Source organism: Mauremys reevesii, linkage group 16 (assembly GCF_016161935.1).
Source record: "Mauremys reevesii isolate NIE-2019 linkage group 16, ASM1616193v1, whole genome shotgun sequence".
NCBI lineage: Eukaryota > Metazoa > Chordata > Testudines > Geoemydidae > Mauremys > Mauremys reevesii.
The window spans coordinates 41093001-41107296 of NC_052638.1; the positions used below are offsets into that span (position 1 = coordinate 41093001).

Below are 14296 nucleotides of genomic sequence, written 5' to 3' on the forward strand. Positions count from 1 at the left end.
AAAATGAGGCATTTGTTTTCTTTGTTTTGCTGCTCCAGTTAACAAAATGCATGTTAGACTAGTTTGGCTGCAAAGAAGAATTCTAGGTACGCTGGGGACAACACTTAATTCCCATCAGGCTGCAAAACTAGCCTGACATCAGTATCCAAACATCCTCTGGTCAGTGCAAGCAGAGGCATTCCTCTAATGATTTGGACTTGATGTGACACAGTATGGATGTCATGGATGGAGCAATGGGGAGAAACAGAATCAAAAACACTGTTGAAACACCTTCTGTCACCCCCACCCCTCCCCTCTTGAGGACTCCTGACCAATGTAACAGCATAATACATATGCTAACAAACTTAAACAACGTTTGTTTAAGTTTGTTAGCATATGTATTGTGCTGTTAAAGTCATACAAAGAATGAATATTCTCCCTAGTCCCATTCTGCTCCTTTAAGGGGCAGAGTACAGGCCCCCCCCCGGGGGCGGGAGCTTGCCCCAAATCTTTCCAGTACCCTGTACCCGCTAAAAATCTCTTGCCGGTACTGCATACTGGAGGGTACCGTCCTACTTGCACCCCTGGCTCCAGCATGGATTGAGTGCGGGGGTGGGGTGAACAGTGTGGAAGACTCAGAGGAAAGGGACGGGAGTGCTGCTTTGGAAAGACAGGAGAGAAAACAGGAGGGAAGGAGGGAAAAGACTGACTGTGGAGAGAGGTAGAGTGGAAAGAGACAAGGGAATAAGCAAGGCAATGCTTAATTTTTAATGAGAAAGGTGCTGGGGCTCAAGCAATTTTTTTTACTTTCATAACTAATGCAGCAGGCCTGGAGGTGCCATGGCTCAGCCCCGACAACAGATTAAGCACTGAAGCAGGGGCCCACCATGTTCAGATTAGTGAATCTAATCTTTGCTCTTTTAGATTCATATTGCTGGCAACTCTGACTTCTGTAGTTAAACAGCTGGAGAAAAAATGTAGGGAAAACAGCCTCAATTAATCAGAATGCAGAGTCCTCACCCCAGTAGCCCCCCAAGCCTCCAGCTTGTTCCTTGGAAGTTGTTTAAATGTTAGAACACAAGACTGGCCAGACTGGGTCAGACCAAAGGTCCATCTAGCCAGTATCCTGTCTTCCAACAGTGGCTCAATGCCAGGTGCCCCAGAGGGAATGAACAGAACAGGGAATTGTCAAGTGATCCATCCTCTGTCACTCATTCCCAGCTCTAGCAAACAGAGGCCAGGGACACCATCCCTGTCCATCCTGGCTAATAGCCATTGATGGACCTATCCTCCATGAACTTATCTAGTTCTCTTTTGAACCCTGTTATAATCCTGGCCTTCACAATATCCTCTGGCAAGGAGTTCCACAGGTTGACTGTGCGCTGTGTGAAAAAATACTTCCTTCTGTTTGTTTTAAACCTGCTGCCTATTCATTTCATTTGGTGACCCTTGGTCCTTGTGTTATGAGGAGTAAATAACTTTCTCCACACCAGTCATGATTTTATAGATCTTTATCATATCCCCCCTTTTGTCATCTCTTTTCCAAGCTGAAAAGTCCCACTCTTATTAATCTTTCCTGATATGGAAGTCATTTCATACCTCTAATCATTTTTGTTGCCCTTTTCTGAACCTTTTCCAATTCCAATATATCTTTTTTGAGATGGGGGGACCACATCTGCACGCAGTATTCAAGGCAATATGGTGTTTTCTGTCTTATCTATCCCTTTCTTAATGATTCCTAACATTTTGTTCACTTTTTTGACTGCCGCTGCAAATTGAGCGGATGTTTTCAGAGAACTATCCACAGTGACTCCAAGATCTCTTTCTTGGGTGGTAACAGCTAATTTAGACCCCATAATTTTACATGTATAGTTAGGATTATGTTTTCCAATGTGCATTACTTTGCATTTATCAAAATTCCATTTCATCTGTCATTTTGTTGCCCAGTCACCCAGTTTTGAGAGATCCTTTTGTAGCTCTTCACAGTCTGCCTGGGACTTAACTATCTTGAGCAATTTTGTATCATCTGCAAATTTTGCCACCTCACTGTTTACCCCTTTTTCCAGATCATCTATTAATATGTTAAATAGGACTGGGCCCAGTACAGACCCCTGGGGGACACCACTATTTGCCTCTCTCCATTCTGAAAACTGACCATTTATTCCTATCCTTTGTTTCCTATATTTTAACCAGTTACCAATCCATGAGAGAACCTTCCCTCTTATCCCATGACTGCTTACTTTGCTTAAGAGCCTTTGGTGCGGGACCTTGTCAAAGGCTTTCTGAAAATCTAAGTACACTATATCTACTGGATCCCCCTTGTCCACATGCTTGTTGACTCCCTCAAAGAATTCTAGTAGATTGGTGAGGCATGATTTCCCTTTAAAAAACCATGTTGACTCTTCCCCCAACAAATTATGTTCATCTATGTGTCTGACAATTTTGTTCTTTACTATCGTTTCGACCAGTTTGCCTGGTACTGAAGTCAGGTTTGCTGGCCTGTAATTGCCGGGATCACCTCTGGGGCCCTTTCTAAAAAGTTGACTTCACATTATCTATCCTCCAGTCATCTGGTACAGAAACTGATTGAAATGATAGGTTATAAACTACAGTTGGTAGTTCTGCAATTTCACATTTTAGTTCCTTCAGAACTCTTGGGTGAATCCCATCTGGTCCTGGTGACTTATTACTGTTTAGCTGATCAATTTGTTCCAAAACCTCCTCTAATGACATCTCAATCTGGGACAGGTTCCTCAGATTTGTCACTTAAAAATAATGGCTCAGGTTTGGGAATCTCCCTCACATCCTCAGCCCTAAAGACCGATAGAAAGAATTAATTTCGTTTCTATGCAATGGCCTTATCATCCTTGAGTGCTCCTTTAGCATCTTGATTGTCCAGTGGCCCCACTGGTTGTTTAACAGGCTTCCTGCTTCTAATGTACTTAAATTTTTTGCTATTCCTTTTTGAATCTTTGGCTAGTTGTTCTTCAAATTCTTTATTGACCTTCCTAATTATATTTTTACATTGCATTTGCCAGAGTTTATTGCTCCTTTCTCTTTTCCTCACTAGGATTTAACTTCCACTTTTTAAAGGATGCCTTTTTGCCTCTCACTGCTTCTTTTACTTTGTTGATTAGCCACAGTGGCTCTTTTTTGGTTCTCTTACTATGTTTTTTAATGTGGGGTATACATTTAAGTTGAGCCTCTATTATGGCGTCTTTAAAAAGTTTCAATGCAGCATGTTGACAATGAAGCAACAAACCCATGAGCTTCCAGGCTCTGCTTCCTTTGCAGCAGGTGGTGGATCAAAAATCCCCTCACCCTCTTAAATGAAATGAGTTTAAGTATGTGAGAGCCCAAGTACTCTGCCGGCTGATCCTCCACCAACCCCAAGGCTGGATAGAAGTCAGTTTAGTCTGGGGGTAAAGAGAGCCAAAAAGGTGTTTCACAATCTCAGCTCATAGTGCTAAGGTCCCTCTGGCAGCAGCATCAGTTTACTGTGCCTGTGATGATGATGCTTATTGTTGAGTCACAAAAGGGCCTTGGTGGTGCAAGCAAGAGAGCTGCAGAGCCCAGCACATGGGACCCGGACTGGGGGCTCATCTATGGGGCAATTCCAGAGCAAACAAGGAGATGTGAGAGGTAAAGCGTTCTCCTTCCCCAGTGTAGTGTCTGTGCTAACAGAGATTGGCATCCCAATAGGGTAAGAAGGGTTATGTTACGTGCCCGTTGACATAGTTAGATCCATGCCAATGCAATAAAGAGGTTATTGAATATGATTTTTGTGGCTGAAGCAGTAGAGAACAGGAGTCAGGACTCCTGTAGTCAATTCCCAGCTCTGTGAGGGAATGTGGTCTGCTGGGAGAAAAAGGAACTGAAAGGCAGGACTCCTCCCAGCTCTGTTACTGATTTGCTGTATCTGTATCTGTATTTGTGTCTGAGGTTCCCCACAGAGGGGCTGTGATTAATTAGGGAAGGCTGGAAAAGTGGTGTTGAGAGCCTCAAGTGAAAGCCACTACAGAAGCAAAAAAAAGGTAATTTTTCCTAGAAGAGAAGAGGCCAGGCTGTTGGCCTTTTTGATCGTCTGGAAGTTCTCTTAGATGAGTCTCCAAAATGGAAGGTCCAGGAAGCCCTGGTATCTGTGTTTCTACCAATGGCAATCTAAGACCCAACAAAGGTGTCTCACTCCTTCCTGTAGAATAAGTTTTCGTATATCCCTGGATGAAACATACCAAAACATTACCTCGTACTGCACTGGAGTTCTAAACCAAGAGACTCCACTGGATCTCACATAGCTGAGGAATTAGCAGGCCGGTGCAACCCATTAGGTGACCCAGGCGGTCGCCCAGGGCACTAGCATTTGGGGGGCAGCGACCGCAGCGGCCGGACCTTCCGCCACCTCTGTCGGGGGCGGCATTTCGGGGGCAGGACCTTCCGCCGACTAGGGCGGCAAAAAAGCTGGTGGCGCTCCTGGGAATTAGAGAGCTGGAGTGGAGTGAGCAGTGGCTTCCAACCTTTCCAGATGACTGCACCCCTTTCAGGAGTCTGATCTGTCTTGTGTACCCCCAAGTTTCACCTCACTTAAAAACTACTTGCTTACAAAATCAGATATAAAAATACAAGTGTCACAGCCACACTCTTACTGAAAATGTGCTGACTTTCTCATTTTTACCATATCATTATAAAATAAATCAATTGGAATATAACTATTGTGCTTACATTTCAGTGTATAGTATACAGAGCAGTACTGACTTCGCTAGTGCCTTTTATGTAGCCTGTTGTAAAACTCAGCAAATATCGACATGAGTTGATGTATCTGCTGGAAGACCTGGGTACCCCCAGTGGGCACATGTACCCCTGGCTGAGAACCTCTGTGCTACACAATGCAAAAGGAGGGCCGTGCCCACTACTTGAGTCTCTCTCTGCACCCACCGATGGGGTCATTCTCAGTGGAGATTGCTTTGCTGCACTCGGGGGATAGAAGGCATTTAGGCACCAAGTGCCAATTCAGCATAGCTGCTCTGTCCCAGCAATAAAAGATATAGGACATGCGTTCAATGCTTATTTGCCAAATCTGGGCTGCACCTCAGAGTGGAGGAGTGGCCCAAGTCCTTTATTAATCTGTGTTACCCCCCCACTTAATTTTTGTGTGCACTGATTTGTTGTTATAGGGTTGCTTGCAAAGGTTATGCTGTGCACTCTGCTTTGCAGTTGTGGGTTGCTCAGAAGGGCTGGACTCTTGACACAGATTTTGATTTTTTTAAGGATTTATTCTGAAAACAACCCATATAAAGAATCACACTGAGAGCCCAGGCACAAGAGATGATAGACTTGGGGTGCCTACTGTGATGGATGTGGAATTGCTACGTAAACTAACAATACTGAGGTCTAGTAACTGTGTGAACCCTGTATAGAACCTGGTCAGTAAGGTAAAGTTACTGCATAGCTATGGTTGGTTATTAGACCTTCCTCTATTACTACTGATCTCACAACAGGGGACTGTGGGAAGCACAAACAGGAAAGCTGTTAACGCTAAGGATCCTGTCTTCAAGAAGATGGTCAGCTTGTTTTACCAGGATGGGAACTTGGAGATCAAAAGAATAATTAAGAGTTAAAAAGGATTTCCCAGAGGGAGAAGCTGTCAAAGCTGTCTAGGGTGACAGGCTGAGAGAAACACTGTGGGGGAGTCTAAAGAAATGAGCCTGGGAATGATAAGCTTAGAATAAAGCTAGACGTGAACAATCTGGTTTAGTGTTTTTCAGATGTGTTTTCTCTGAAATACTTTTGTTCCAAACAAATGATCCTGTGCTTTAAGAAGTCTGGCTAGTATTCACCACTGTCATTGCTCTCCGAAGGAGCAGAATTGCAAGGTCTGAGCCATTCAGACCCACTGAGGCAATCACATAAGTAGCAGGGGATTGCAACTCAGGACCCAATCTGAGAGTGGGAGAATCATGTCACTCCACCCAGAGCCAGGTGATGGCTAGGGGCCAGAGACCTTGGAGGGGATGCACTCTATAAAATAAGGAGGGGTCAGTTGTGCAGTTTGCCCGGTAACCACAACCTGCAATTTCCCCAGCTCTGCGCCTGTTTGCCTCATTCCATAGCTCCAATAAATTCCCCAAACTCATATGCGTTGAGGAGAGCAAGTACTTTCTGCACTGACAGGGCTCCAGTTTTCCCAAAAAAAGGATGAGAAGAGAAAAAACCAGCCATTTCCAAGAATTCTGATTGGACTCTGTTTTCTCTAAGTGCTCAAGAAGCCAAGTAATAATGAGTGACCTTATCAATAACACTCTCCGATCACTAACAGCTGCATTGTAAATAGCCCTGTATAAAAACAAGTGGGAGCAGACTGTGGCAAAGGGCTACTAACGTTCTGTGTCCTGCACTAAACCACTGGCATGGGTGATCAATGTTTGTCTTTTCTTTGCATCCCAAATTCTTGCAGCTGAAGTCCGGCGTAGTGTGGTTGGTCACCAGAGCAGGGAGTCCCGACAGCCAAATACCCAGGAGCAATCTCAGAAACAGCAAAGTTCTTCACCTTCACGGGAGCACAACAGACCTGGTGAAGCCTCTGTTTCTAAATCAACAAAGAAACTGCAGCAAAGTCAGATGTCTACTGACCATTCTTACGGACAAGGTAGGGGACAAACAGCAGGGCCTTCAAACCACAAAACAAAACTAATCTCAGGGAGTCACACCCGGGATGTGCTTGGCTCATTAATGCCCCAGGGATGATCCTCAGTAATCGCACCAGTTTTAAACCAGGTCATTTTTTAGGCCTAAGCTATTCAACAGCAATGTTCCCTTTTAATATGCAATTTTTAATGGGCCATAACAAGCCACAAATGGTGTGAAGTAGACCCAGATCCCAACATTTTGTACCCTTAGAAGTTAGCTGGGTAAAACAGGTCTCAGGCCAGATGTTCTAAATCCACTGAGTAGGAAAATGAATGCTGGACCTCCAGGAACCCTGGGGAAGCTAGTGACTTTTTAGACACCAAGCAGGAGGAGGTGATGGTACCATCCAATATTGTTCAGTGGTTAATTGAACCATGTCTTCCTCCCTTTCCCAGAACTTCCTCCTTCAAGAGCCTGCCCTTTTCCAGTCAAAGGCTTTGTCACACCGGCTTTTTTCCCACAGCTGTGTAGGCTACTGGCCATTTCTAAGCATCTTTTCCTAGGGCTTCCCAATCTTTGTCCTCCCCTAGAACATTGTGTGTTTGGGCTGCAGCTGTTTTCTTACTTGCTATCACAAATGTGGCTTGTAGGAAAGTTCAAGGGAGGGAGGGCAAGTGCTGGGCCAACCCAGCTGGCAGTCGTGGCCACCGGGAGAAGATGGCTTATTAGCAGCATTACTGATCTACCTAAGCCACACCTTTGGGCACTTCCTGTCACCCCTAGACTCACTGCAACTCTCCTCCCCATAGAAAGGATTTCCTATTTGCTGGATAGTAATAATAATTGAATTACATGCTTTTTCAGCTGAACAAGCCCCAGTTTGATACATACAGTCTCCGGTCTTATCAAAGTGCAGAGATACTGGATCAGCAGATTCTAGAATAGTAATACTAAGCTCTCACACAATGCTTTTCACTCAGAGATCTCAAAGCACTTTCCAAGGGAGCCCTTTGTTGATACTAGTTCAGCATTCCCAGTCTGTCCAAGCAATAAAAGATGTAGAACCTTGGTTGGACTTTTAGCCTCCAAACCTGGGCTGCATCTTAGATCGGGAGGGGGGTCCCCATACCTTTGATCAATCAGCGTCACATCCTGCCTTTTTGTGTCCCTTCATTTGTTGTTGCAATGGTTGTGCTCTGCACTGTGCTTTGCAGTTGTGGGTTGCTCATGAGGGCTGGGCTGTTGACACAGACTTTGCTTTTCTGAAACAATTTGTTTGGAAAATATTGCATCCAACATGAGAAAATGTCATCTTGACAAATAAAGAGGAACTGACCATAGAACTAAACATTAGTGGTTCTTTATGTTTGTTTTATGAAAACAGAATAATCACCTAAAGTCCAAACCAATAAAAATGTGTGTGTTTATCTATATTATATATACACACATACAATTTCATGAAGCTGAAAAAAATTATGAGCCAACTCAGCTGGGAGAAAGAATTTAAACAGAGAAATGGGAATGGTAATTGGGAACTATTTAAGAATATATTACTAAATGCGCCAAAAGCCACAATCAACACAGAAGGTTACATTGATTAAAAAGCCAACCTAGCTTAGAGGGTAAGTGAAAGCAGCTATAAAAATTATATATATAACAAATGGAAAGAGAGGAAGTTGACAGAAATAAATATAGATTAGAAGGTTGATAAGGGAAGCAAAAGGACACAAGAGAAGTCTATAACCAGCAGAGTTAAGTGTATTAGGAACAAAAGGAATCCTAACAATGGTACTCATCCATTCCTAGATGGAGATGGTAGAACTGTCAATAATAATGCAAAAAAGAAAAAAGCAGAAGAGCTCAATAAATATTTCTGTTCTGTATTTCTGAAAAGGCCCAGGTGAAGTAGTCATATCATATGATGATGATGAAATACTTTTCATTCCAACAGTAACTCAGGAGGATGCTAAATAGCAGCTACCAAAGTCATTCATTTTTAACTCAGCAGGTCCAGAGTTTTAAAAAAGCTGGATGAGGAGCAGTCTGGATAGGTAGTATTGTTTTTCAGTAAGTCTTGGAACACTGGGGAAGTTCCAGAGGACTGGAAGAAAGCTGATGTTGTGCCAATATTTATAAAGAATAAACAAGATGACCTGGGTAATTATAGACATGTCGGCCTGATATTGATCCCAGGCAAAATAATGGAATGATCCAAGACTTGATTAATAAAGAATTAAAGAAGGGTAATACAATTAATGTCAATCAATATGGATGTATTGAAAATACATCTTGTCACATGAACGTGATAGTGATTTTTGATGCGATTACAAGTTTGGTCGATCAAGGTAATCATTTGGTGTGATATAGGCGGGCTCCTGCGAGGCATCTTATGTGATACCACATGATACTTTGATTAAGAAATTAGAATGATACAACATCAACATGGTGCACATTACCTGGATTAAAAATTGGCTGGTAGTTCTCAAAATATACACGTAATCCGGGAACCCTCATGGAATGGGTGAGTTCCTAGTGAGGTCTCCCAAGGATCAGTTCTTGGACCTGTGCTGTTTAACATTTTTACCATGACTGGGAAAAAAACATAAAATCATCCCCGATAAAGATTGAGGGAATAGTAAATAGTAAAGAGTACAGGTCACTGATACAGCGTGATCTAGATCTCTTAGAAAACTGGGCTCAAGCAAACAACGGGTTTCCGTACAAACAAAAGGCCATTCATCTAGGAATACACAACGTAGGCCATACGTACAGGATGAGGGACTCTGTCCTGGGGAGCACTACAGTGACTCTGAAAAAGACTTGGGGGTCAGGTGAATGGGCAGTGCGTGAACCGCCGGCTGGGGGAGGCTAGCCCCCAACCCCGCCCCTTCTGCCCAAGGCCCTGCCTCTTCTGCCCCCCTTCATTGGAGCCCAGAGCCCCCCACCATGGCCATCGGCCCATTCCCACCCCAGGCTAGCATCCCAGCCCCAAAAGCCCCCCCATCCCCAGAGAGCCATGAAGGTGGGCGGTGCGCGGCCCCAGCCCTGGAGCGGGAGGGCAGACGGCTGCAGCACCCTCAACCCCAGAGTGCCAGGAGGGTGGGCGGCGCGCGGCCTCAGCCGTCCCAGGTCCAGAGCGCAGGAGGGTGGGTGGCCACCACCATCCCAGCCCCGGAGCACCAAGAGGGCAAGTGGCCACATCCCCCCCCCCCGAGCTTTGGAGCGTGAGAGGGTGGGTGACTGCAGCCCCCGGAGCACTGGGAGGCTGCAGCTCCCCACCCCCCAGCCCCAGAAAGGCAAGTGGCATGTGTCCTCAGCCTGCAGCCCCAGCCAGAGCACTGGGGAGGCACACACGGGGAGGGGTGGTAAGCAGGGGGTGGGGCCATGCCTGGCTGTTTGGGGAGGCCCAGCCTATGCGGCCTGCCGCCCATGGTCAGGTGGGTAATCAGCTGAACATGAGTTCCAATGTGGCGCTGTGGCCAAAAGGGCTAATGCAGGGGTAGGCAACCTAGGGCACGCGTGCCAAAGGCGGCACATGAGCTGATTTTCAGTGGCACTCGCACTGCCCGGGTCCTGGCCACCGGCCCGAGGGGCTCTGCATTTTAATTTAATTTGAAATGAAGCTTCTTAAACATTTTAAAAGCCTTATTTACTTTACATACAACAATAGTTTAGTTATATATTATAGACTTATAGAAAGAGACCTTCTAAAAACGTTAAAATGTATTACTAGCACGCAAAACCTTCAATCAGAGTGAATAAATGAAGACTTGGCACAGCACTTCTGAAAGGCTGCTGACCCCTGGGCTAATGCAATCCTTGGAGGAATACCAAGTAGGAGTAGGGAGAGTACATTATTTGTCTTCAGCATAGTGCGACCACAGCTGGAATCCTGTGTCTGGCTCTGGTGTCCACAATTGAGGAATGAGGTTGATACATTGGAGAAGGTTCACAGATGAGCCATGGGAATGATTAAAGGATTGGAAAACCTGCCTTAGAGTGACAGACTCAAGGAGCTCTTTCTATTTAGCTTAACAAAGAGAAGGTTAGGAGTGACTTGATCAGAGTCTATAAATACCTATCTGGGGAACAAAAAATTGCTACTAGAAGGCTCTTCAATCTAACAGACAAGCTGTAACAAGCTCCAGTGACTGAGAGTTGAAGCTAGACAAATTCAGACTGGAAAGAAGGTGCACATTTTTAACAGTGAGGGTAATTAACCATTGAAACAACGTACCAAGGGTTGTCATGGGTTCACCATCACTGGATATTTTAAAATCAAGATTGGATGTTTTTCTAAAAGATCTGTTCTGGTTCAACTGATGCAACTGCTGGCCTTGAAGCAGGAATTAATTCAGGGCAGTCCTATGGCCTGTGTTATGCAGGACATCAGACTAGATGATAGTAACAGTCCCTTCAGCCTGCCTTATAATTCATGAATCTATTAAAAGCAATTAGTATCAAGAATCACACTGATTGCCCAGGGACAAGAAATACCACATGTAGGGTGCCCACCATTTCCACAGCTCCGTGCCTGTCTGCCTCATATCCATAGCCCCAGTATATCCCAAAAGTGTGTATGCAATGAGGAGAGCAAGCATTTTCCTCATGCAGTGTCAAGGCTTCAGTTTTCCCCCAAAAGAAAAGAGGCACGAAGAGAGAGAGAGACCAGACACTTCCAGGAATTCATGCTGGGCCCTGTTCTCTCTAGCTGATCAAACAGGCAAGTAATGATGAGTGACGTTATAAACAATATCGGAGGGGGAGCCGTGTTAGTCTGGATCTTTAAAAAGCAACAAAGAGTCCTGTGGCACCTTATAGACTAACAGACGCATTGGAGCATGAACTTTCATTGGTGAATAGCCACTTTGTCAGACGCATGTAATGGAAATTTCCAGAGGCAGGTATAAATCTGCAGGCCAGAATCAGTCTGGAGATAACGAGGTTAGTTCAATCAGGGAGGGTGAGGCCCTCTTGTGAACACCCAGGGAGGAGAAACTTTGTTGCTTATAAACAGTGAACATTCTCAGATCTCCAATAGCTGCATTTTAAAAGACCATGAATCAAAACGAGTAGGAGCAGACTGTGGCTAAGAGCACTAGCATGCTGTGCCACAGCATTAAACGACTGAAGAGGCTTCTCTTTCTCTTTTCTTTGCATCCCAAATTCTTCTTGCAGCTGAAGTCCAGCAGAGCATAGTTGGTAACAAGTACAGGGAGTCCAAACAGCCAAAAAACCAGGAGCAATCTGAGAAACAGCAAAGTTCTTCACGGGACCACAGCAATCTCTCTAAAGCCTCTGTTTCTAAATCGACAAAGAAACTGCAGCGAAGTCATCTGTCCACTGACAGTTCTTACGGAGAAGGTAGGGGACAAACAGCAGGGCCGTCAAACCACAAAACAAAACTGACCTCAGGGAGTCACACCAGGGACGTGCTTGGCTCATGGATGCTCCTCACTGGATGATGACAGTTTTAAGCCAGGTCAAGTTTTTTAGAGCTAAGCTACTGAACAGCGATGTTCCCTTTTAATATATGTTTTTAATAGGCCATAACAGGCCACAAATGGTGTAAAATGGGCCCAGATAACACCACACTGTCCCTATTGTAAATTTGCTGGGTAAAACAGGTCTCAGGCCAGATGTTCTAAAGCCACTCAGAAGACACACTGAGTAGGAAAATGAATGCTGGACATCCAGGAGCTCTGGGGAAGCTACTGCCTTTATAGGCACCAACCAGGTAGAGGGATGGTAGTATTCACTATCGTCCAGTGGTTAATTTAACCATGTCCTCTTCCCCTTCCCAAGACCTGTTCGTTCAAGAGGGTGCCTTTTCCAGTCAAAGGTTTAGTCACGCTGGCTTTTTATCCAAGTTTGCATGGGCTACTGGCATCTTTCCCTTGGGCTTCCCGATCTTTCTCTTCCCCACAGAACATTGGGTGTTTGGGCTGCAGCTGTTTTCTTACTTGCTATCGCAAATGTGGCTCGTAGGAAAGTTCAGAGGAGGGAGGGTGAGCAGCAGTGACTGGGCCGCTCTGACTGGCAGTTGTGGCCATTAGGAGAAGGCGGCTTACAAGCAACATGGCATCACCTAAGTCACCTCTCTGGGCATTTCCTGTCATCGAGGTGATCTAGTCCAACCCCCTGCTCAAAGCAGGACCAACCCCAACTAAATCATCCCAGCCAGGGCTGTCATCCCTAGACTCACTGCAGCTCTCCTCCGCATAGAAAGGACTTCTCAATACTGGATAGTAACCATCTTTGAATTACATGATTTTTCAGCACCCAGCTCTCCCCAGTTGATACATACAGTTTCTAGTCTTATCAAAATAGGCTGATGCTGGATCAGTGGATTATAGAACAAGAATACAGAGCCCTCATATGCTTTTCGCTTGTAAAGCGCAGTGAGATCTATAAGGGAGGGTATTACTACTCCCCTTTTACAGATGGGGAAACGTAGACACAGCGAGGGGCAGGGCCTTGCCCAAAGTCAGACATCAGGTCAGTGGCAAAGTTAGAACTGGAATCCAGCTGTCCTATCTCCTAGTCCACTGCCCTGGATTATACAGCATAATCCATTATTCCTAGAGATGGGTTCAAATCATGCACCGAGTCGCAAGGAAACCTGTTTGGTAGGTCCCACCCTCAGTCCTCTTAAAACGGCCATACGGTTTGTACTAGTGACCTGCACTCATCAGAGGCTCAAACTAGTCATGGGTGCCACACGTCAGACTTGGGATGCTTGGGTGGAGGGAGAGGGGAAAGGGGACCCCAGGTTAGAATGGCACGTGTGCTCACTTTGCCTGAACCCACCTGTACCACCATCCTTGGAAGTGTTTCCTGTGTACCTGTACCTGACTCTCCCTGTGTCCTCTCATCACTAGTACAAGGTTTTCTGAACTCTTCATTCTGTAAAAGCCCATTAGCGGAGATGCCATCTCCCGGACCCATATGCCTTTCAGTCTATGTTGGATGAACATCTGCTGAAGCCTGGGTGTTTGTCTGGATAAATAATTTACCTGGTTGCTAGATGTGTGCCCCTGTAAAGTACCATCACGTCGCCTCAAAGTGGGCATATGGGTTCCCCTCTGTGTTTATACTCGTGTAAATATGCAGCAGGCAGGAGAGAATTCAGTCCTTCATACAAGGCTTGGTTTTCTTTCTCTATCCCTTTCCTGTAGAGACATTGGATAAACCAATGAAGAAAAGGGTTATCCCCAAAATTGTTGTCACTGGGCCCTTCGATGATGAAATGTCGAGTACTTCGGTGGATAATCTCCCTGAGTCCAAAACCATCAGGGATATAGCTGACAGTGGTTCGTACAATGTGCACACAAAACCCAGCACCATAGAGGCTTACCAAGTCAGGAAAGAAGCAGCATGAGCTCTGGCTCTGGCGAGTAGCTATTGCTCATAGTGACAACACAAAGACACCAGGATGTGATGAATGCCACCAAATAGGGCCAGTGATACAACCCTGGACCCCGCAATCATTAAACAGGAATCCGACCCAACAAGCTCTTCCATGGTCTCACTTTCCTCAGCTCTACACGCCATCTGGAGAAGGGCAGGAGATAGCTACATTTAAAGGTGAACTGAAAAGCTTGCTTCAGAATAAATATATGTAATCAATGGCTTAAGCATGCAAGTCAGTAACAGAATATCTGTGTGGGCGACATATGACAGATAATCATCA

At 45.2% G+C, this 14296-nt stretch overlaps 1 protein-coding gene across 1 annotated transcript; it reads left to right on the forward strand.

The window, feature by feature from the left end:
• Positions 1-3500: 3500 nt before the first annotated feature.
• LOC120384651 lies at positions 3501-14117 on the forward strand. The gene is made up of 4 exons (XM_039503632.1): positions 3501-3621; positions 6431-6622; positions 11782-11967; positions 13782-14117. The coding sequence occupies exons 1-4, from the start codon at positions 3585-3587 to the stop codon at positions 13982-13984; spliced, it is 618 nt and encodes a 205-aa protein (XP_039359566.1). The 5' UTR covers positions 3501-3584; the 3' UTR covers positions 13985-14117.
• Positions 14118-14296: the final 179 nt, after the last annotated feature.

Bases quoted from the DNA above. Each gene is read 5' to 3' on its own strand.
- LOC120384651 (XM_039503632.1), top strand. From the start codon at position 3,585: ATGGGGCAATTCCAGAGCAAACAAGGAGATGTGAGAG. The intron at 6,623-11,781 runs GTAGGGGACAAA...TTCTTCTTGCAG, and splicing joins TGACCATTCTTACGGACAAG to CTGAAGTCCAGCAGAGCATA. The intron at 11,968-13,781 runs GTAGGGGACAAA...CCTTTCCTGTAG, and splicing joins TGACAGTTCTTACGGAGAAG to AGACATTGGATAAACCAATG.